The sequence below is a fragment of the Martes martes genome, assembly GCF_963455335.1.
Source record: "Martes martes genome assembly, chromosome: 10".
NCBI lineage: Eukaryota > Metazoa > Chordata > Mammalia > Carnivora > Mustelidae > Martes > Martes martes.
In genome coordinates this window covers 49,527,505-49,551,972 of record NC_137898.1, presented here as the reverse complement: position 1 = coordinate 49,551,972, position 24,468 = coordinate 49,527,505, and the positions used below count along the sequence as shown (strand labels likewise).

Here is a 24,468-nt window from a genome sequence, read left to right as displayed (position 1 = left end):
GCCTCAGACCTTGCCCCAAGAGGAGATCTTGGTGGCCAGGCAGGGCCCTAAGGACCCTGGGGTCACTCACGGAGAAGAGGGGAGGAGGGAAAGGCTAAATGTTCAAACTGCATTTCAGCCTCCTGCTAGCTTTTCTTCCTGCCTCTCCCCCAGCCCCCCTCTACAGTCTCCCCCTTACCATTCGACTCCACAGTCTCTGACACAGGGGCATTCCAAAGCCCACACCTAAATAGGCCAGTCCCCTGCTCTCCATTTTCACTCCCAGAAGCTCCAGGCCCATGGTGTCCATGACCTGGCCCAGCTGCTCTTCCAGGCTCATCTGCTGCTACCCTGCCCCCACCCCCGGGCCCTGCAGGTCCCGGCCACACCTGGCTCTCCACAGCTCCCTGAGCACAGCTGGGGTTTGAGCCTCCACAGCTTTTGTGCATGCTGTTCCCTCTCCCTGGAACACCCTTCCCTACTTTCACATGGCACAAGCTCCTACACACTCTTCAAGGTGAAATACCGTCTCTTCTGGAAGGCCCTCAGCCCTGCTCCAGCTCCCCACCCACCACCTTCCTGCGCCATTTCCTTCCTAGTTCCCAGGGGCCCAGCAGGCCTGGCTGAAGGCAGCAGAGAGTGGCCTGACGTAAGCCCCAGCACAGAGCCTCCGGACGGGACGATCTCCTTCTCACCCTGGCAAAGTCAGTCCCACCCACCTTCCTGTGGGCCCACGGGTCCCTTTTTCTCTGTTGCCTCCAGGCTGCAGGCATGTGGCCTCTATCTTTCATATGTGGTCTCTAGCCTGAGCTGGGAAACGACAGCCGCTTCGCCACGGAGCATGCACCCAGCCTGCGTCTTTGACCTTATGCTGCCGGCCCTCTCTCGGCCTCTCCGTGTAAAGGAGGGCCACAGGGGAAATGTAGCCCTGGTCCATGTCACTCAGGGCTACACAGCCTGTGGGGACACGTGACAAAGGCAGACCATGGAGGTGAGACAGGTGTTTCAGCCAGAGAGAGGGAGCCACGAGGAAGCTGTGCCCCATATTCTCTAACCTCAGCCCCGATGCTGACCTTCTCCCAGGTGCCGCTACCAACATGCCCCGACTGGAAGTAGAGGAGAATGTAAAATAATGTGTGGGCAGGCACCCCCAGGACCATGCTGGCCTGGTATTTACCATCTTTGCGTCTGTGTTTTCTCACGTGGAACGCGGGGTGGGGGGGGCGGGGATGGTCCCTGTGTGCACAGCTGTGGTGAGGCTTAACTGAGCGGCGAGGTGCCCCCCGTTTACAGAGTCGGGCACTTAGGGAGCACTCTGTGAAGGCTGACTGTTGCTCTTACAGGAACGGATCTTTACAGTGCTCGGCGAAGGTCACGTGAACAGGAAGGAGTGCCACTGCAGACCCAGCCGAGACTCCGAGTGGCCGCACGCGTCTCCTACCTGTCCCCAGAAGCCCATTTGGCTCCCCGTTCTGCTCCCTAGCAGTTGCTTTCCCAGGGTCACAAAACCCTCGGCGGGGCTCTTGCTCTCCAACTAGCCCCTAAATTTATGACCTTGTTTTGAACTCAGTATTGACCTTCACCACTCATCATCTAGGACCCTACTCAGTCCTCTGGTTGCACACACCCAGGTCACAGGCCCAAGGCTGCCCATACCCTCCCCCCCACCAGGGGAGAGTAACTACACAGCCTCTTCCAGCCCCCATGAGCCTCCTCCCCAGGGCGGGAGCAGCTTGCTGGGAAGCTTGGGTCGGGGTCCTGCCACTCAGTCCCACAAATACAGACATTCCCTTTCTGACTTTCCTGGAAGCATCTCCCACGTAGAGTCCCCCATGCCTAAGAGAGCGGCGGGTTCCTTACTTCCTGTTCTGAACACTTCCTCTGCACCCCCTGGGTGGTGGGTGTCCCTGCCTATTGAGGAAGACCAGCCCTAACTTAGCAGATGCCCTCGGGGCCGGGATGCCTCTGGGCTGAGGCAAAGGTTCTCTTCAAAGTGGGGTCACTGTGGACTGTCTCCAGTTGGGCCTCTTGATCTTTGGGCTACATTTTATAACTGGGTCAATGGAGAGCAAGGAGTCAAATATGGGCCTTAGAACTGATGGAGACTTAACACAGGAATACTATGTCCACATGCCCTTTGAAGAAGCCTTCTCTCCTAGAACGAGCCCACCAGGGCAGAGCGGGGCACCGGTCAAGGATGCCCCAGCACTGTCTACACCTGGGACACTGGGCTTCATCTAGGGAGAACAGAATGTGTGCAGGAGAAAGGTGAGGGTTTAAAGTCAGAGTGGCCAGAGCCTAAGTCCCAGCCCTGCTCCTTACTCTGTGACTTTGGGCAGATGACCCCCCCCCCCCGCCCCCCAAGCCTGTTTCCTTATGTCCACGAATTAAATAAAATGATAGTAAAAACAACAACAACAACAATTTCCCCTTTAGAGCCAATATTAGGAGATAGTGAGCTAATCGTGGATGTGAAACCCCTGGCCCAGAGTAGGTACCCAGACAATCCGGAGAGCTGGCCCCGAGTCACAGACTCCCCGCACCGTGTCCCCTTCCTCTTCCTCCCCTCCTCCCCCACTCCCCGCACGCTCTGGGGCCCCTGTGGACTTCCCGCCTGCTCTTCACTCCGGCTACTCTCGCCGGCGGCTCGGACGCTCTTACCTGAGAGAACTGCCAGTGGAGCTTCATTCTCTTGGCTTTGGCGTAACTGCACTCGATGAGCCGAGGCCGACTGTTGACGTCCACCAGGCATCGGTTGTCGTCGTCGTCGACCGTGGGGCTCAGGATGCCCACGTGGATCTGCTGACTGCTGGTGTAGTACACGTTCTGTGGGGCGGGGCAAGAACGCCGGTAAGCGTAATGACGTAATGACGTAATGACGGAGAGATGGGAGGGTTCAGGGGAGGGGACTGCTCCCTGGGCAGCTGGCAAAGGGAGCACAAGCTTGTGGGCTTCACACGATTTTCTGTTGCAGTGGACAGGAAAGCTTTTTACATCCTGATCCAGGATAGTCTCTGGTCCGCGTGTAGAACTGAGACAAAATTTTCGAGGCCCGAAACTTAGTCTTACCATAGGCAGTGCAATCTGGTATTTTCTATTCTATTCTTTCCCTGAAAAGCATTGGTCATAAACTTTTAAATTGATTTCACCACCCACAGTTTAAAAAACATGGCTTGGATCCATGATTTGCAGGCTTGCTGATTTCCTCCCTCCATAAATGTTTTGTGCAAGATTTGTGCTTGGCCCATAGATACGAAGCAAGAGACCTGTGCCAGGCCTTAGGCAGTTCAGAGTCTTGTGTGATCCGAGACATGGAACATAAAATTTCCATCCAGATTACAACTGTGTAGAGCAGGGGTTGGCAAACTTTTTTTTAAAGGGCCGGGTGGAAAATATTTTTGGCTCTGCAGTGTGTTGGGTGGTCCCTAAGGCCGTTGCCAGATTTGGTGATTCAGTAGGACTCCCTAGACTGCCCACATTTGTACTCACAGTCATGATTTCTTATAGGAAAAGGATACAAGTTTTATCAGCAAAGGCACATAGGACAAAGTCAGGGAGAAACCAAGTGCTAGCTCCTCAGGGTCCTCTCCTAGAGGTCACACAGGATGCTCTTAATTCCCCCAGCAAGGAGCTGAGACAACACAGGTGAGATGTTTTCTACCGGGAAAGCTCTACAGACTCAGCTGGGTTTTGTTTGTTTGTTTTTGTTTGTTTGTTTTTTGTTGTTATCAGGGCTGGTCACATAGGCAGCCTCTGCCTGGTACATACCCATATTCCAGACTCCGAGGAGCAAAGCAGGTGTTTAGCATAAACCTTATTGTTTGTATAGTCTGGTTGGGCATAGCAAGCCACTCTTACACATCTGGGAATGGTGGGAACCCTTCTGAAATACAAGTTCTCAGATGCCTGTGAAGGCCAACATGGTAAGCAGATCTTTCAAAGGACACAGTCAGGCCTGCTGTGTTAACTCTTTCCTGCCCAAGGGCCATACTGTCTGAAAACTCAACTCTGCCATCGTAGCCTGAACACAGCCACAGACAATATGTAAACGATGGCTGTGCTCTGATGATGCTTCATTTACAATAACAAGGGCTGTGCATGGGCTGTAGATTACTGGCCGTGGTCTAGAGGAAAGCCACATGATCTCTGACCTTCAAAGTTTTCAGTCACTTCTCTGAAATGGTTCCCCAAAAGGGCTCTGAGTGACAAGTCAGAGGGTTCTGTGAGTTTTCTCTTCATGTTACTAAAGAAATTAACATCCCCTCCCCTTAGAATTAGGCCCCATGGGCAAATTGAGATAGTATGTTTATTTGCTTGAGGTTAAAGTTAGGATGGGCCCTCTTATTATCTTCGTATATTAAACAGTTCACACTGGTAAATATTTTTGATTCATTCCAAATGATAAAATAAATCATTTCTTGTATTAATAGAAGAGGGTGGTTGACAAGGACTTTTAAACATGAGTGCATGACAAAAAAGGACTGTGGGGTGAGAAGGGCAGTGCAGGGAAGGAAGTAAGGGGTGGTTCTTGGGGGGCATGTTCTTCCTGACCCTTGGAAGTCCAGGGAGGGCATGGAGAGGCAGGCGGGGTTACCCTTCAGACCTAAGAAGAGCCTCAGGCCAGTGTATGAGTCAAGGCCCCGACAGGAAACAGATGACACACTCAAGGTAGTAGAATCCAAGCAGGGTATAATAAAGGCATAATGCTCCATGGTGTGGGTAAGATGTAAGGGAACCCCAGGGATTGTATAGTTCCCTGAGGATAATAACATGGAGCTGTTACCACTCCTAGACCCAAAGGGATGAGAGAAGAGAGCAGTTACAAGAGTCTGTAATAGAAAAGTTATAGACAGAGGGTTGACTTGCAAGAAGGCTTCAGGGTGGGAGGGGCTTGGGGATAATGGCGAGTGGTGGTGAATAAACACTTCAACTTTACTCTCCCCTCCCCACTCTGTTCTTCTTCTGGGTCAGCCCATTGGTAGAACCCAGCTGGAAGCCAAAGAACATGAGAGCCCATTGAAACAGTCCATAGGGGCGCCTGGGTGGCTCAGTGGGTTAAAGCCTCTGCCTTTGGCTCAGGTCATGATCCCAGGGTCCTGGGATCGAGCCCCGCATCGGGCTCTCTGCTCAGCAGAGAGCCTGCTTCCTCCTCTCTCTCTGCCTGCCTCTCTGCCTACTTGTGATCTCTGTCTGTCAAATAAATAAATAAAATCTTAAAAAAAAAAAAAAAGAAACAGTCCATAAATTCAGCCTCCTAGGGTAGAAGGAGAAAGATGGAGAGTAGATCTGAAGAGGTGAATAGGAGACACTCAGATAATCTTATAAGTCATCAGATTTGGTGAATCCATGGAAATTGGCATTAAATTACTAAGATGACTGATTTTTCCCATAATAGAGGTGAAGAATCATAGTGATCAAAGTTCTGAGCCCAGGCCAAATGTGGAATGCCTAGCTTCAGTGTGGAAATGTGACCGGAACAGAGGCAAGAGGAGCCTATTCAACACCTATATTGGGTAAGGGACTCTCCATTTGTGGCCTGGGTTTCCAGTTCACCACCAAGGAAAGCTGATGAACTGCTGTGGCTTCCGGTTTGTTGGAGGTGATGGAAAATATGATGACAGGATTTAGGAAGTTAAACAGATGCTGTTAGACATCTAATCCATCCATCCATCCACCATCCACCCACCCTCCATCCATCCAACAACCTCTAAGTTGAGATCTGAAGATAACAGAGATGAGAGAGCCATGTTCCCTCTCCTGGAGGACCCAACAGCCAAGGTGGGGAAACTAACATATCAGGAAATAATGGCTCTAATCTCACAATATGAGCATTGTTTCTGCTTCCTCCACTGGCCTCTCCCGACTCTTGCTACTTTGAAAAGAGAAATAAAAACTCACCACCTCCAGAAAGGCTTCTATGAATGTGCCAAATCCTAGAGCCACCTCCTGCGACCTGGGCCTCTCTCCAAGAGTACAGAGCCCTTGCGTGGAATGCAACCACGTTCTGTCCTCAGGACACGGGGCAGCTCTTCGTCACCCTGCGCACCAGGACCCAGATTTCCTGAGGCTCGGGAGTGTGCGCTGCCCGAAAAGGACTGCCAGGAAGCCAGTTACTGCTACACGCCCCCCCCCCTTCCCCGCCCCGCTTCCTTCATCCCTGTCACGGGGCATGACGGCGGTCTCCAGGCCAGGCTCTATAGACACAAGCGGCTGCCCAGGTAACGGCGCAAATCAGTTTTGTTCACTCAGCTGCTCGGAAGTGCCTGGGGGAGACGCTCTGAGAGCCCAGCGTGCGCTTACTAGCTGGTTTGGCTGTCACTAGACCTGCTTATTGCTCCAGAAGCTGGGCAAGTCCTAATAGGGACAGATAGTTGTTTGTTACTGAAAAGCAAACACAAAAGTGCCTCTTGGGGGCGGAGCCACGAAGTTGGCGGATCAGAGAGAGTGATTCAGCAGAGGCTCTCCAGTCCTCCCTCCGACCCCTCAGAAGTCCAGCCAGCAGTGGACCGAACCGGTAAATGGCCTGAACATAAAAGAGGGGAAACCGTTTCCTACAAGATGCCCCACTTTTAGTACCAGCGGGGCTGGGCTTTCTGAGTCATGGGCAACCTGGAAGATTTCAGCAAGAAATGACTCAGAGCTGTGGCTCCCAGAGAGGGGCAGTTTGGCCGACCAGGGGGGGATCTGCAATGTCTGGAGACATCTGAGGTTGTCACAATGGAGGAGAGGGATGCTGCTACTGGCGTCCAGGGGGTAGAAGTCAGGGACCTCTGAACTCGCTGTTCAGCCTCCTATGATGTACAGGACAGCCCCCGCCCTGCAGCAGAGACTTTTCCGACTCTGGACACTCAAGGGGGTGGTTGTGGAGAACCCCCGCCTTAGGTGGCTGGTAACAAAACTTGTAATGTGTTCAGCTCCTACTCTGGGCCAGACACAAAGCGACATGCATGCCTTATCCCACGGAATCCTAAAACAACTCTAGGAGGTGGGGGCTGCAATGATCCCCGTCTTGGAGATGGGGGAAACTGAGGCACACGACATTGGGTAAAAGTCTCAAAGGTGGAGTAGCTGAGATTTACATGGAGGCAGTGTGAGTCCAGAGCCACACCGGTGACCTCTCACCTTGCTCACCTGCCTCCTCTGGGTCCCTGCAGCACCAGTAGCCAGGCCGAGGGGGCGGGGGTGAGGCCAGGAGACTGGCTTAGGAAGCTTCCCGTGGTGGTGAGCCACTTGAGCTCTGAGAGAGGACTAAGGAAGCATCAGAGGGCTAGAGGGCCTTGTACCAAAACACCTGTGATACAAGAGTGTAAGAAGTGACATTTTCTCGGTAACTCCCATCAGTGGCAGAGTGCGAGCCAGAGCCTGCCTGGGATGTTTCACAAACCACCCCCACCCCAGGTGGGGTGGGGGACATATAGAAAAGACATCCCTACCACTCGGTTCTTCCTCAGCTGCAAATGACGCACCTACTCATTTCCCACGCACTCCCATTCGCCTGGACAGGGCTTCAAACCTGATCTGGGCATTTCATTCTGATGCTTGCAGAGAAAAGAGAAAAAGCCCTGGCAGGGGACCGAGCAAACATACCCGTGTCTTGGGGCTCACCCCAGTGGAATTCTCCCCTTCCTCAGGCTGGGAGCAGGAGTCACAATGAGTAGCTGAGTGGGAGAGCCAACCAGGGAGACCACGGTGCCCCTGGGTGCACACTTCTGCCCTGGGGGGCCACGGAGCCAAGGTCACACAAAGACCCCCAGGGTCAGAGGTGCCCCTTGCTCTGTCACTTCATCTCCTGGATAAGCAAGTGCCCCACCCCGCAAGATGCAAGTGGGCCCCTGGACAGAGCCTTGACGGCTGTCCTCCACACCCCTTCTCTACCTGGCAGGTGTAGAGGTGGGACTGGCCTCCACCAGAGACAGGTATGGCCTCGCACGAGATCTGCCCCTCACTCACATCCAACAGCACCACACGGACAGACATGGCCACTGGCCCCCGGAGCTGCCCCAGGAAGGGAGGGGGGAGAAGAGAAGAAACAGAGTTTAGTATACCTGTCTGCCAGCTACTGTCCATATCTGTGGTCACCTCCCATTTGTAAGGATAGGGAAACTGAGGCTAAGAGGGTATGCAGACCTTGCCGGGGTGCAGAGGCAGGTGGCTGCTCTCTACCCTCCTGCCTGGGGGAGCTTCCAGGGAAGGCTGAGACCTTGCTGACTCAGGGCCTTGCTCCCAGTCCTGGGTCGAGCATCCCAGATGGTCTTGTCTTCCCCAGCCCTTAGCAGGGCCTCCACCAGAGCAGAGGCTGAGACAGGTAGGGGGAGAGGGTGGAGGGCTCCCCAGGCAAATCAGGAGCACAATGGGGTTGGTTAAATGACATAATAACAAGGTTCCAAGGTGCAACAGAAGTCCCAGCCCTCTTCCAAACAAGGGGCATGTGGATTTGGGGCAGTTTTAATCTTCTTCATTAAGTGATATTTCCTCGGTAACACTGATGGCCTATGGAGTGGGCGTCCTTGAAAAATAAGGTAGAGACATTCAGAGACACTCATCGGGAGAAGGGGCAGCAAACCTTCCTCAGCCCGGAGGGTGCAGGGGTGGTGGAAGGAGAGCAGTCATGGCGGAGCACTTTTAACAAGAGGCTCTAGAACCTACTACAGGGAAGAAACAACTCTATTTGCAGGGCGCTTTTGTGGAGACAGTGACCCAGGGTGAAGCAGAGTCCTCGAGGTCATTTCTTTGGAAACTTGCAGGAGATCTGTACCCTTGTTGCAGCCCAACAAGGTTTCAGAGCCCAGTCCTCTGTGAGGGTAGGAAGGGTGGGAAACACACCAGGGGAGTGATAGCCTAGGGGTTGAAAATCACAAACAATGGTTATATTACAAAGTATCAGAATGTGGGGTTGGTGGCAAAGATCCCTGGAGAGAAAGCCAATCTGTGGGCTGGACCACTGCATGGGGCAGGCTTCTGGGAGGAGGGGATGGGTGCTGGGCTTTGGAAGAGGAGAAAGATCTGGGAGCAAATGAAGTCAGGGAGAATGGAGGGATCAAAGGGACACATTCCAGAATGCAAGCAAGGGAAGGCAGTGCTCTCTACCTTGGTCACATAGTAGAATCACCTGGGGAGCTTTAAAAAGTCTTAGCAGGTGAGCCCTAGGTATGGGTCTATTCCAGGTGATTCCAATGTGCAACCAAGGTTGAAAACTAGCTGTATTAAGGACATTCTGTGCAGCCTAGGGAGGAAACATTGGGACAGCGCCTAGAACCTTCTGGATTCCAAGCCTCCCTCTCATCTTGGGGCCAAGGGAGAACCCCACTGGCAGGGGTACGGTTTGCAAGACTCTGATGAGGGCGGTCAAGGGGTTAGGAAGCACCACTGTTTAGGAGAACAGTTCTCAAAGCGCGGTCCCAGTATCATCTAAGAACTTGACAGAAGTACACATTTTAAACCCAACCCCAGACCTGATGAATCAGAAACTGAGCAGAGCCCAGAAGTTTGTGTTTTAACAAGCTCTCCAGGTAAGTCGGACGCATGAGAACGTTTGAGGACCACTGGTCCAGTGGGATAGAGTCAGGTGGACCTGGGTTTCCACTCGGCATCCCTGCCCTCACTTTGTAGGTGGGAAACCACTCTGAGCCTCAGTTTCCTGACCTGGAAAGTGCCGTTGTGAGGATTATAACATTGCTGGCCCCTGGTCTGGCCGCAGGAACTATAGGGCAAGGACAAGGCAGGCAGGGACTCAGGAGAGAAGGATCTCCTGGTCCAGCAGCCCGGTCTCAATCCCCTGGCCTCTGAGTCAGCCCCACCAGTGGGTCTGTGGATAAGGATTCACGGAAATGGCCGGCAGGGCCCAGACCTGCACGGTGTGTGTGTGTGGGGGGGCGGGGTGCGGAGAAAGAGCCGAGGCTGGCCTTATTCAATCTCAATTTAGAGTAGTGACTGTGGACATCTGTAATATGTGCTAGAAATGGGCTCTTTGTCCTCCTTACCAAGAATGAGCTGCTGGCCCCTCTGCAGAGAGGGCAGGCTGATTTAAGGGTTTGGTTACTGGTCATTAACCCCTCGACACAGAGGTTAGTTATAGCGCGGAGGACCGCAGGGCACGGATGCTAAATCAGGAGTGAAGGGGAGTCATTTCCAAAATGATCTTCTGTTCACTAAGCACAGAACCAGGTACATTAAGGGAAGGAAAACATTTATAAACCTTTCTGTTTGCCAGAGTTGTGAAGGAGAGCAAGGTCCCCAGCTCAGAGCTCCCCGTTGTGAGCCCATTTCCCGGGTGGAAGGGAACAGGAGAAGCGAAGGACCTGAGCCCACCTTGTGTGTGTGGAGAGGTCTGTAACAGGCACCTCATGCATAGCCAATAGATGATCTGGTTTAATTCAGCAAACACTCCTTCATGCCCACTGGGGTGTAGCCAGAGGGGGCACCGGGGAGCAGAGAGGAGGAAGACAAGGGTTCCCCCCGGGGAGCCGGGTGGGGAGACAGCCATCCAAAAACGGAAGAGAAGAGCCTCACAGCCAGGCTTAGAGCAGAGTCAGCAGGTCAGAGTGCTGGAGGGGCCGGAGCTGGGGTGATGTACTCTCCCCGGGGCTGGGCTGTGAGTGGTGAGTTTGGAGAACAGCCTAGGAGGAGAGTAGTGTGCCCAGATGACGGAGTAGGATGAGGGACCACTGTCCGAAGGGGAAGGACAAACAAAGGCAGGAGGCTTGGCACTACCTTGCCGTTGTGGGGAGAAAGAGTGCCCCCGGGGGTGGGGAGATGAGGCTGGAAACGCAGCTCAGGGCTGAAGAGTTGATGGCACCCTGGGACTTCAGATCAACTATCCTCCACCTGCCAGCACATCCAAGGAATTCTCAGGCTCTTTGAGTCACAGCCATCCAGAGGGCCTGGAAAGCGAGCTGGGGCTAGAGGTGACACAGTCCCTTCTGTGGGCCTGGGAGACAGGGGAGAAAAGTGAGCTTTGGGCCAAGGCGCTGTCTTTGGGCATAAGACTGAGCAGAACAGATGAAGCGAGGCCTGATTTCTGCCTCTCACTATGTACCTGAGCCAGGATGGCCAGGCCAGCAGCTGCTTGGCACCACTGCTGGGCTTGGAAATTCTGACTTAGATTCATAGCTCGTGTGTTTCATTCTGGGTGTCGGCCTGTACCCACAGCATGGGTGTCGGCCCTTTCTCCACCACCGTCTCTGGGGCTGTTTGCCGCCCAGCCAACCCAGGCAGCAACCCGCGTCTCCCACCTTGCTCTGTCTTCTCTTCCTGTGCCATTCTGAGCTCTTGGTGTGTCCTGGGCTCGGTGTTTCCCTTGTCAGGCCCTCTGCCCCAGGAGAGAGCCAGGTGGCAGCAGCCATCAGCTTCCTGAATAGAAAGCGAGGGCTGAGCGGGAGTGAATTACCAGCGAGAGACCAGAGACGAACTAGAGAAGGCAGCTGCAGGGTTCTTGATGCTGACAGCTTTATTTGCTTTCTTGTACCAGTGTCTTGCTTCACTCTGGCCATCACGGTAGGCATGTTTCACAGCCAATCAGGGTGCCCCATTGCCTTGGCCCAGGGATTGGTTCCAGGTTGGACATGGTGATCCCGTCTGGACCAATAAAAGTCCTCCCTCAGATTTTCTATTTGTGTGAATATGCTAGAAGGTGCTAGGCCCAGAGCTACTTGCTGCCTTCTTCCTCAGGTAAATCAGGGAAGCCTTTTCTGCTTGAAGATGAGAGAGACTAAAGTTACATATGAAGGGAACCATAGCGAAATGGGAGGGAGGGCAGGTGAAAGGGAGAGAGAAAAGAAGAGGAGGAGGAGGAGGAAGAGGAAGAGGAATAAGGAGAGGGGTGAGGAAAGGAAGAAAAGAGAAGATAGGAGTGCAGCAAGCTTCATTCTGCCCCTGGATCCAGCCCTGCCTGAAGCTGGAGCCAGGCATGGGCTTGTCAGTTACATGAGAGGAAAACTATTTTACATTTAAGTTGGTTTGAGTTGGGTCTCTGTCACTTGCAACTAAGAGTCTTAACAAATACAGAACACCCAGGAGACATTTCAAGAACACTAAAGAGAAGGAAGTAAGAGGAGCACGTCCCAGCGGTCTTCAGCTATGCGGTGAATATAGGTGGCATGCACGTATATGTTTCATTCACTTATTATATAAAGCAAGTCACTTTTCTAAATAATAAACTACTGGTTTGTGAATGTCTTTTTTTTTTTTTTTAAACAAAATAAGGAAGTATCTCACTCATTGGCAGGCTAGTATGCTTTCTTTAGTGGGTGAAAAGCCAGTGAGGCTGGAGGGTCACACAGCTGGGAGTGGACCAAGTATCTGAATATCCTCCATCATGAAGGTATAAGAGAAGAAGCTGAGAACCACAGGGGGAAGAAAACTGAGTTCCAGGAACGCAAGGCTGGCGTGGTTCAGGATGAGACAAGGAGCAGGAGCTCCAGACTGGGATCGCTGTCTGAGCCGTCTCCCTGCAGCCTCCTGTGCCTGTCTCTAGGGAGCAGTGCCTGCCCACTGCCCCTGGCGTGGACCTCAGCTGCTCATCCTCCCTCTGCTGCTGCCCTTCCCTCATTCCTTCTGCTCTCTGCACATTTCAGAACAAGAAGAGAATGTGCAGAGCCAGCGACTGGGGCAGGCGGTTGTAAAGAGGCAGGAGCAGGTGTCCTTGCACTTGGCCTACAATATCTAACAGTGACCCCTCCTCTGAGAATGGCTCCAGCCAGGGCTGGACCCCAAATAGTCTGGGATCTGTGACTCCACGACCTGCCCACGGGTGAGAGTAGATTGTCAAGGGGCCAAGAAGGCTGTCTCCTCCCAGGAATTTAAAACATGAGCTGGAGAGACACAGAGATGAGGCAGCTCTGTAGCTAACACATGCTCTTATGGCTGAGGCCCCTGGAGCTGTCCCCATTCCTGCCTTTCCCCCACCCCCGTCAGCCCACCTTTGGAGTCTATGCAATGAATCACCAGGTTTTCTGCAACAGCACTCACCCTTTGTTTTCAGCTGAAGCTGCCCAAATTTGGGGCAGTTGCTGCTGTTGATAATAACTCCCCTCCCCTCGAATGCACAAATACAGCTCACTTGTTCAGTGGGAAGTTCACTATCTCAAAGAAATATCAGACACCTGCTATCTGACTGCAGGGTTCAATTTGGTCCCATTTTGGAAGGCACTGCTCAGAGCCCTTCAAAGCTGTGTCTGCTTGTCTGCTACAAGCTGTGTCTGCTCCCTGATAAACAGCTAAGCTGGAACAGATCACGTGCCCTTGGGAAAATGCCCTGGCATTCTTCATTCCCAAACCACAACCGTCTGCCAACCCTGCATCAGCTTGTGATGGTCAATGCGTGCACCCCAATGACTCGAACAGATTGATTCACTGCTCTGCCCTGGGAAGCCCCTCCTGCATTCCCCTCCCCGACCGAGCTATTACATGTCCCTGCATCATTAGTGTCAGACTTGGCCACATGCCTTTAACCAATGGGATATGAACGGGAGAGATGTGTGCCCTTCCCAGTCAAAAGCTTAAAGAGCCATCATGTCATCTACTTTTTACTCTCTGCCACTGGATGGGCAGCGTCACAGATAGGAGCTGCTTCTTCGGTCACAGGAAAAGGGGAGAGGACACAGAGCTGAAGCTGAACCATGATGACCACAGAGCATGAGCAAGAAATAACCATTTCTTGTACAACACGATGATTTGGGGACTGTCAGCCTAAGACGAATGATAAATCAATACTGGATGAGGGGTGCTGTCTAAATTCTAAAATATGGGACATTGACTCTGGAGCCAGAGAGTGGGCAGGGAGGAACGGTCCCCAGAGCCTAGAAAGATGGTGACCTCTTTTATGCACTGGTGAGACACGTGGCGTAACTGTTGCCTGCAGTCCCTTGGTAGACCGTGCTTTAGATGAAGAGCACAGCTTCGTTACTATTGGCTGATTTTGACAAGGCACTGCAAAATGGAGATAAGGTCAGCAAAGACTTGGACAAGTAACACAACCGAGAAATGTTTGTTATTGTAAGCCACTTGGATTTCGAGGTCATCTGTTACTGGAGCATAACAAAGCCTGAACTGACTGACACAACCATTTTGCTCTGCTCCCTCACCAAGTAATCACACAAAAATAGAATCACAGAACGGGATGCACGCTCTTAAAGAAAACAACAAAGGAGTTAGAAAACAGGTACCACAAAAACTTGATTCAGTGGGGGGAGGGGAAGTAGTTGACTCTAGAAAGGTTAATTCTGGACCTGAACTGCCTAATTTGATTCCCTCCCCTACCCTCTCTTGTTCATTAGCTGTGTGACTACAGATGATGCCCTTCGCCATTTGTTCTTTCAATTTCCTCATCTGTCAAAGCAGGCGATCAGAGCTGTACCTGTTGCACAGAGTTGTTGGGGAATTGTACAGCCCGAGGGCTGGTGAGTGTTAGCCATTAGCATTGTGTCTGTAACATGGGTCTCTCCCATCCATCAGGTTACCAGGTTCCTGATGGCAGGAACCACGCTTGTCTTGCTCACTATTGTATCTCTGTTGTTCAAATCACTGCTTGACATTGCCACATGTACTCAAAACACATTAGCCGATTAAATGAATGTCTTGATAAACTATTCCAGGGACCTTGAACTCCAGGTTAGAAATCCATCCAGGTTTCCTCCCTAGTGCCTGTTTCATGTCCATTACTCTAAGACTCCTCTAAGCTCTCTCTTCTGTTTTGGACCAGAACCTTGGACAACACCTTCTATATGGCATTGTGGATTAATAGTTTAGATGGAATGGGATTGTCTCTCAAGGACAAGATTCTCTGTAGTTTTCCCAGGATGCAGTCTGTGCCAGGCCTAACTCTTATCTGGCCCTAACTCTTATTCTGGCCCCATGAACAATGGGGGAGGGGAGGCTTAATTGTTTGATGGCTCACCACAACTGTTATCCTGAACTGAGTTAAGAAGAGTTTAGAAAGTTCCCAGAGAAAGGGGGAGTGTGTGTGAGAGAGAGTGCATGTGTGTGTGTATTTGACAGAGATTTTAACATTTGAGGTCAGTGGTGATCTGGACTCTCCAGCAATCTCAATGATCAAGAAGATGGGGGAAAGAGCATGGTAATAAAACCTGTAAGTTAAGATCCAGTAGGGAGAAGTTAGCTCAGAGAAATTGACCTCATGTGGATGAAATATTGGTGCCTGATTGCAATTTGCAAATATAAATCTTGATTGTGCTTGCTCCAACATCCTCTCCATCTCTACCTTCTTCTTCCCTGAGAAGAGTAAAACCTGCTTTATTGGGGAAAAAAGGTCCAGCTCATGTCTTTACTGAATGTCACAGACCCCAGAGAGCAACGCCAGGTGGACTGCACTATGGCAGAGTATTAGGAGGCTGAAGCCCTTCTTTTGGGAATTTCTTTTCTTGCACACAAGACAGGTACTCAGTAAATACTTTTGGATGAACAAGTGGACCAATGCGTAAGTGAGTGAATGAAATAATACAAAGTAGACACCATAGGCCAGTGTGATAATGTTATAAAATTGGCCGCAGATTTTCCCCATCCTTGCATGCCAACTCTGCCTCTGCCCTTCGAGGCTGGGCTTGGCCGTGGCCTTGTGACTGACGTTGGACAAGGACAACATTTTCACAGCAAACGTGATGCAAGCAGATACTCATAGAGTTCTGCTTGCCCTTTCTTGCTGCTCACAGAAACCCCTGTCACAGTCCTCATGTGAAGAAGCCTAGATCAGCCCACTGGATGATGAAACACACATCGCAGAAGCTCCCTCTTCCCAGCTGACAATCAGCCAACCTCCAGAACCTGACTCAGCTGACCAGCAGTTGGCCACGGATCCCTGACTGAGCCCCGCTGAAGCTAGCAGAAGACAGGGCCAGCGCAGCCCTGCCCAGCTCAAACTGTTGGCGCTCAGAGTCTTGAGATAAACTAACATGGATGGATCATAAGCCACAAAATTTGGGGGGTAGTTTTCTATCTAGTAAAAATGATACAGTAGCTCATTTCAGAGGTGTGTTTGTGAAGTATAAGGCACAGGATGTAGGTCCTCGGCAAAGCGCTGCTCCTTTTTCCCCTCCCAATTGCAGAAAATAAAATAATTATACTAATGATATTATTCAATGAGCTCTTACTGCATGTCAGGGATGTTAAATGCTTTACAAATACACTTGTTTCATCCTCAAAATAACCTTAGATAAGTGGAGTATTATTATTTCCATTTTTAGGTGAGAAAATTGCATTAGATGGAGGTAAATGCGTGCATAGCAAGGGGCAAAGTTGGGACCTGAACTCAGGTCACCTGAATCCAAAACCCAGATCCCAGGCACTACAATACCCTGCTCCTTACTAAAGAAGGAAGGGAAGGTTCGAGTCTACCCCTTCCCACCTGTGGCCCCATTCTTGAAGTGTTCTTCCTGCTCTGCTTTTGCTTATGCCACCCTTTCTCTAAGTTCCAGGAGCAGCTCCTCCTCCAGGAAGCCTTCCCTGACCTCTCTAGGTCACCATGACCCAGCTCTTCTTCTTCTTGGCAGCTGGGACTCTGATCCCTTCCAGTGGCAGAGGGGAAACTCCATGAAACCCTGCTGATCCTGGACCAATGTGATGGGGATGGAGTTCAGTTGCCTTGAGAGCATGAGAGTGGGTACTCTGTGGGGCCCAGGGTGACTGCAGTGGCTGAGTACAAGCAGATGGGATTCCCCAGTCTGATTTTGCCATCCCTTTCTTCCCAGTCTCCCTGTTCCGTGGGCCTACGTGGTATATCAGGTCTAACTTTCATTGTCTTTATGGGACTTTCTCGTCCTCTCCCAACCCCTGATGTGCTCTGTGCTTCTTTCCTGGCCAATCTTCTTTTGTAGCTCCCTACCCCCTCAAGACTTCCCCAAATGCCTCCCAAAGTCCCAATATATTTCAAGGACAGTCCTTTCCAGCCAAAAGCAACTTCTCCTGTCCCCACCGCACATGGCTCTTTCTAGAGGACATTGTCACTCTTGTGGGCTTTGAATCTGCTCATTATCCCATGAGGGATGCGAGACAGAGCCAATATCTCCCTCCCCCCAGAGCAGCACCCCTTCCACACCACAGCCCTCCATCGGGGACAAGAACATCTCCTTAGGCATCAGCCATCTCACCCAAGTGCTTCTCAGGCAGTCTGCTGTGCCCCCTCCCTCCCATCACGCATCTCGTCAGGCCATGAGTAGCCGCACCCGCCCCGGGGCCTCAGTTCTGGGGAGGGCCACCTGTGCTGCACGTCAGCCGCCCATATCTGGATTCCAGCCCTTAGTGCCCAGAACTGCTGTACCCCTAAACCTTTTCCTCCGCTGTCCTACTGTCCCCCAAACTCCTACTCATCGTGATTCCTCACTCTCTCACTTCCTGAATGCCTGTTCATCAGTCCGAGAACTTCCAAATAATAACCTTTTTTTTTCTTTCCTCACCTACCTTTATTGCCTTCCCAGCCTCTCCATGTTCCTGGAAAGGCTGCACCCAAATTCCTTCAACCACCCTCTTGCCTGCACCTTCTGGTCTTTGATTCCTTTTTTTTTTTTTTTTTTTTTTAGGTTATATTTATTCATTTGACAGAGATAGCAAGAGAGGGAACACTAGCAGGGGGAGTGGGAGAGGGAGAAGCAGGCTTCCCGCTGAGCGGGGAGCCCGATGTGGGGCTCGATCCCAGGGCCCTGGGATTAGGACCTGAGCCGAAGGCAGACCCTTAACGACTGAGCCGCCTAGGCGCCCCTCTGTCTTTAACTCCTTTTTCCTGCTGCCTTTGACACCCCGTAAGCCTGCCTCTGCAGCCTGTTTGCCTTCTCTCCACTCTCTCCCTGGATGCTGGGCACGGCTTCTGAAAAATCCTGGAACTGGGCAAATTAGACCCTCCACAGAATTGTGGTCTTCAGCTGCAGCCAGGCCCGGCCACCCTGCCCTCCCCACTAGGCCTTCTGGGGGTACCTGCTTAGTCTCCGAGCCACCCCCACCCCCCGTCAGGGTGTCCATACCTTCGCTGCTCCGGAATAGAGGCAAAGCCCCCAGGCTTGACTTGCCACTCAGCCTGCGCACTTGTTCCCCCTGGACCAGCCTCTACCCTGCCCTCGGGCCTCAGAGGAAGAAGCTCCTCCCCTGAAGTCCAGGGCCAGCCCCACTGGCCTTGGACCCCAGCCTCTCCTGACCTCGCCATTTCCCCACCCCCAGAATGTTGCTTCCTTCTCCCCCAACATATCCGACCTCTTTCTCTACACACTTCCTTCCCTCAGCCTCAGGCGTGCTCCCTTATCGCTTCCCTCAAAAAGCAAAGCAGAATACACACCTTCTCTCAACTCCACACCCCTCCTAGTAGCCGATCGGCTTCTTTTTCTTTCCAGCCCTTCCTTCCTAGTAAACTCTGGGGGAGAGGAGTCTATGCTCTTGAGTTCCCTGTCCACACTTGCCTCTCTGGACGGAGGCGCTCTACCGACCACGTCCGCCCAGATGTTCCGTGACCTCCACGTGCTCAGGAAGCACACCAATGGTATCTACTGTCCTCATTCCTCAGGGGCAGCTGCCAACTCAGACTTTGCCACCCTAGAAACCCCCAGAGCAACTGAGAAGGTGAATACCAGCTCGGTCCGTTTTGTGATCATCACTTAAAACAGGCTTAAATTTTCTATGAATTAAGTCATTTCTTTATGTAATCTATAGCTGTTAAGTCCCTTTATGCCCCAGGCAAATATGACTGAGTGACTTCGAAGCAGATCGGGCTATTCCGAGGAGCTAAGGAAGCTGCAGAGACATAAATGTGTTCTGTGGCTCAGTTCTACAAGAATTAAGACCAGCAAGGCCCTTTTCCTGCAGAAAAAATGTTATGAAATTTTCCTTTTAAGCGTGTCCTTCACCCAAGTCAACCTCCACTCCCACACGTGTTCCTGCATTTAATAGTGTATTTTGAGCAAGAAGAAAAAAAATAAAGCTGTTCTAGTGATTGATTTAGAGGGCCCGGCTCTGCTGAAGTTCCCAGTATATTAACACAATGCTAACCTCAAGGACTCCACGAAAGCCCTGTGTCGGCAGCATTAAGGCTCAGCAATGAGCAGATTTCAGAAAAAGCAGCTGGGACAAAGGCAGTGTGGTGACAATGAAGTTAGTTGGAAAAATCAAATACAAGAACCGCTTTGTGCCCATACTACATTCTGAACACATCTCTTAAGGAAATTTCCTGAACTAGACCAGCCTATCTTTAATCTGTCCTGGTAGAAACACCATTCCGATGTCAAGACCACTAGCCATTCCCAAATCCGAGAGCCTGTGTCCTAGGCTCCTTCTTTATCACGTTCTCAGCCACGTGATAAACTCCTTCAGGGCTCCTTTGGAAATGCGCGGGGGGTGGGTCTGTCCACACTGCCCCTACTGCTGGTCAGAGTCCGGGGATGCTAACCATCCTGAGGTTAGCTGAGGAGGACAGGCCCACACAGTGAAGGACTGTCCCACCCAGAAACAGGAGCAAGGAGCCGCCAAGGATGTAGCTGGCTGCTTGAGGGCCTGCCTTTGTGCAAAGGGCAGTGGAGCACACACATGAGCTCTGGGGAGAGCTCCCTACTTCCTGCTCCAGACTGTAGGAGGAAGAGCCTCTGCAGGGTCGGGGTGGACGCTGTGCCTAGGCGGTCCAAGGGCAGTGCGTCTCCGGAGATGGAAGGCTTGTCACTTACACTCTGCGCCTGGCTCACGGCTTGCATCCTGGGGACTCCTGTGGGTAGTTCCGTGGGACCCTCTCAAGTGGAAGGGTGAGTTGCAGAAGGATCCGGGGCAGGTGGAAGGGGTCTACACAGCCCTGTCTGTCAGAGAGCCCTCTCTTGCCTGAGGGTTGAGTCACATGGGAAGGCAGGCTGTTTCTGTGTGCCAGCAAGCGTCGGGGCAGGAGACGCCTCGATGGAAGGGCTCTCCTTCCCCACTCCTGTCCAGCCTGCCCCGTAACGACAGGCCCTCATCAAGAAAAATACACAGGATCTGGCTTCCATCCCCGTGGGGGAGGGTATACCTCTCTAGCTCCCATCCCCAGGTCTCCTCGAAAATATACGGTGTCTAAAAGAAGAGATACAGATCCTGCCAGATCTTATCTTCACTAATAATAACTTACATTACTAATAAAAATAACAACAATTGCAAATATTGATTGAGGATTTGCAGGGTACCAAGCTCCGTGCTGAGCACCCTATGTATTTCTCCACTTAATCCTCACAAAACCTCTATCAGATGGATGTTTTTAACCTCATTTTACAGAAGAGTCAGGCTTTGGGTGAAGGCTGATGAATAGTAAAGCTCATGTGGCCGGGCAGGCGGCTAGGAGGTCTTTGTCGGGAAGACCAGCTGCAGTTACTCGAAAATGCACCAACTTCATGAACAGATTCCTGCCCTGTGCCAGGCAGTGTGCTAGGCTCAAGGGATACACTGGAGGACAAGCAAGTGCCTGCCCTCCAGAAACTTACAATCTAGTGGTAGATCGTAAATTTACTTAACAAGTAGACGAAGTCACGATTAACTACCCACCGTGCTTATGATCACATTTATCCATATACTGCAAGAGCGGTGAAGCAGTCAGATGGGTGCAGAGATTTGAGAATAACTCGTGAGAGCACCTGGGACAGGGTGGGCTGAAAACGCTGCCCCTTGGAATTGGACTTTGGCTGAGACCTGAAGGGTAGGAAGTCGGGAGAAATGGGGGCTTTTGGATCTGATGCTTTGCTCCTGGAATGTTGAGACTCGATGTCTTCCAATGGGGAGATGGTTGCCCCAGTTCCTTGCGGGGGGAGGGGAACCCCAAAGGCCAGAGGCACGGAAGGAGTCCTCGTGCGTCCAGAGTGCTGAGCCATCTGTGTGCTGGGCCAGAGCCCCAGGTGGGTGGGGAAGGGCAGTCCCGGCTGGGTAATATTTTCAAATTCCTTCAGCCTAGTCTCAGGAACCTGCCATAGTCCCTTCAGGGAGGAAACTGCAAATCAGACTCAGTTTTCCTTGAGATCCTAAGGAGAAGAGCGTGTCCGGTGGTAGGCTAGACCCTCTCTCCCCTATGTGGTCACCGCAGCCTTTCTTCCTCCAGTAAGCGCACTCTCGACACCTCCGACGTGTGGGCTTTCATCGTGCCATTTGGTGCTGGCTTGACCTGTGCCCAGAGAACTTCCTGAGAGCAGAGGCCACAGATCTGATGAAACCAGGGAGGCACTCCTAAGTCATGACTCTGAGCATGGGCCTCGCAAGCTGGGCCACCAGGGGCCACCCGCTGGTAATTCTGTGACCCTGAACAAGTTACCTAACTGCGCGAGGCCCAGTCCCCGACCCCGTACAAATGGGGTAAGAGCAGAACCCACTTCCCAGCCCCGCTGAGAGCTGTGGCGGGAATCATGCGCACAGAGCATTTACAAAGATGCTGAGAAGCACTGAGCAAGAAACGTAAGCTATTGTCAGGATTACTGTCTCTAGGCAGACTAGCGAGCTCGCAGAATTGTTGAGAGCCTGCCCTAATTAGAACAGGAAACCCACGTTACTGAGCCGGATCCCGTGCCAGGCTCGGTGCCAAGCGCCTTTGGGTGTGTTGCTTCATTTAAACCTCAGCCTCCGTCCCATTTCAGCGATCAGGAAGCTGAGGCCCAGAACGGTGAAGTGATCTGTCGGCACAGAGCCAGGTCCAGGCAGGCTGTAAATTCAGCTGCTCTGAAGCCGGTTCAGTGACCGAAAGGCAAAGGCGGGGAGAGGAGAGAGGGCAGGAGGGACAGCTTCTCCCTGGGTGGTGAGCCCCGGCCATTTCCCCCACAGTTGGCCCTCTGCGGTGCTGCTAACTGCTCCTCCCAGCCCTTGGGAGCTTCATAAAAGTCATGCAAAACTCGCTGTTTACCACTCTAATTGTGGAGTTTGGGCATGAAGCGGAGAACGTATCATGTGTAATGAATAGCAAATCAACCAGCTCCTTATTTTTTTAGCACCGTATCTCCAGGAGCAGGCAGAGTTCACAGCAGGGCTGTGAGAGAGTAGCTCACCACTGTGACACCAACATCCATGGGCCAACGTCCCCATCATCCCCATCAGTGCCACCTTGTGTGCCTGCACCACCCCCCACCTCAGCTCCCCCACGGAGCCATTGCAAGGGAAATGAAAAGGTGTGCTCTCCGAAGGAAGGGTACGGAACTGGCAGGGCACTCACCCACCCAGGGCAGGGACAAGCTCCAGGCTGCTAGCCATGGGTGGGTCCAGGGGCTGTCAGTGATGGAGAAGGAACCCTGTGATGGGTCACCTGGGATGTGCCCTAGGGAAGCATCTAGAGCCCAAGGGAGTCAGTGTCAGGAAAGAAAGCAGCATCGGGGGATAAGCCCGCTCTTCCCAGCTGTGAACCCCTTCATCTACCCTGGGAAAGGGTGCTCTTGGGTGGACATAATTACAGCCACGGTTGTGTTCTGCGCACTACAGGCCTGCACCTGCTGCCCAGTGTGGTGGAGGACTGGGTACACCTTCAGGTCTTTGAGCCAACATCTTCAGCAATAAGGTGGCAACAAGGCTTTAAGATGAAACGAACTGATACCTGGAAGGGGTCTAGGAAGCTAACATAGTAATTATACATACATACCTATATATAAATATAAATAACATGTGTCTTATGTATAGATACACACAATATATATTATATAAATATAATATATAATATAATATACTATAATATATAATATATAATATATAATTATATAATATATATAATATACACATATAATATACATATTATATGTATATATAATGTATTATATTATATATGTATCATATTATATATTATATATATAATATGCATATTATATATTATATTATATATATTATATATAATATAATATATATAATAACATAATAGGCTATAGCTAAGTAGCATTTAAAACCAAGAACTAGGTTTGAAGTTACAGATATTTGAGGTAAAGAGAAGTTAAGTATCTTGTTCCAGGTGTCCCTTACAGAGCTCGAAAGTGGAGAGTCAGAATTCTCAGGCAAGTAGCGGCCCCAGGGCCCAGGATAGGAACTAGCTTGGGCTAGTTAGTTGGGCTGTCTGGAAGAAATGAGATAGCAGGTTCAGTTGAGAGCAATGCCTTCACTCCTCACTGATGAGCAGACCCAGAGAGCAGTGACCTCCTGAGCCCGGGACGCAGGAAACCTTAGGTGCCTGGTTTCCATGGATGCTTCCAGGACCCCAAGGATGAAGGGAACCACTCCAGACCTAGGAGTCCTGGGTCAGTGAGGGTTGTATCTGGGGGAGAAGACTGCAGATGGTCAGCCCTCCTCATCCCAGCCTTGAGAGTCACACTTTTTCATACTTGAAGAGGTCGCCCTCGGCATGACATCATAACACCTGCCATCCCATTCTGGGCACGGGGTTAGGAGTGGTCCCATATGGGCCATTAGAGCCCTGGTGCTAATTCAGCCAGACGCACACTTACTCTGCCTCCTGTGGGAATGAGGTGAGATGCTGCAGTTCAGAGCCCACTAAATAAAGACGGGCAGATAACCCTCTGTGGCTCAGGCCCCGAATACTTCCAGTTTACCAGTTCATGCAGAACTGGAAGTATCAGCCGAGGTTTCAAGACAGGTTGAGGCTCTCATCAAACTATAGCCCCACGAGGGCACTGTACCGATGCTTGCCAGCTGGTGCTGGGCACTACGACCACACAAGAGGCACGCAGGGCCCGATGTCATTACATCAGAGCCAAGAAGTAAACTCAAGGAAGTTTTTTCCAAACCTTACAGCCACTCAGTGCCAGGCATTCTGATGTATTTATAAATAGAATTCAGGAGAAGTGGAGAAACCTCCCACAGGTCACAGAGAAGTGGCTGGTGATCCAAATTCTTGGCCCACCAAGTAAAACTTTCTTAATGGTCTCTGAGATGTTCCTTGAAAGATCTGGGGGGTTCGTGCACAATCCACGAGAGGCCTCCGATGCCCCATGCATGACCACCAGAAGCATTGCAGGCCCTGGGGGAGGAGACATGGCTCTGTTATAGCCCTGGGTTGGGATGGCACGTGTGTATGTAGGTACAGCCGAGTGAGGACTTGAAAACATGAAGAAAAAATTCCAAACCATTCCCCAAAGCAAAGGCACCAAAGGCCCCCCGTAATTCTATATTTTTCTTGCTTTTATTACACCTACTACTCGATCTACCATGGCATTTGTCTCTGCATAAAAATAGAACACTTCTTTAAACTTAACTCTAATCCTCATACTTCGAGTCCAAACGCACTTCCTGAAGCACAACATGGTGGCTTAAGTATTTCCAAAACTTTGGAGGGAATTAAAGATCCTTACATCTTCTTTCTTCTACAGCCATGAATTTACCTTCCCATAGGAAATGTACTGTTTCCCCCTGTGCCTTCTGCAGTCTAGAACATGTAGGCAGGGAGCACGGGAGAAGCTCCCAGATCCTGCCTCGCACTGTCCATCCTGCTGGGCTCCCAAAGGGGTGGCTTGTGCAGTAGGTTGTATCATATGAACTGTCATGATCTAAGCGCCTGGCTCCCTCTCCAGACTG

At 51.4% G+C, this 24,468-nt stretch overlaps 1 protein-coding gene across 1 annotated transcript in view; it reads right to left on the bottom strand.

Annotated features, from left to right (window-relative positions):
• The window catches only part of GALNT18 (polypeptide N-acetylgalactosaminyltransferase 18), a 341,676-nt gene that overhangs the window by 11,981 nt on the left and 305,227 nt on the right, over positions 1–24,468 (bottom strand). The window contains exon 10 of the mRNA XM_080816994.1: positions 2,641–2,805. Within this exon, the coding sequence (XP_080673120.1) occupies positions 2,641–2,805 (165 nt within the window). The remainder of the gene's footprint in view (positions 1–2,640; positions 2,806–24,468) is intronic.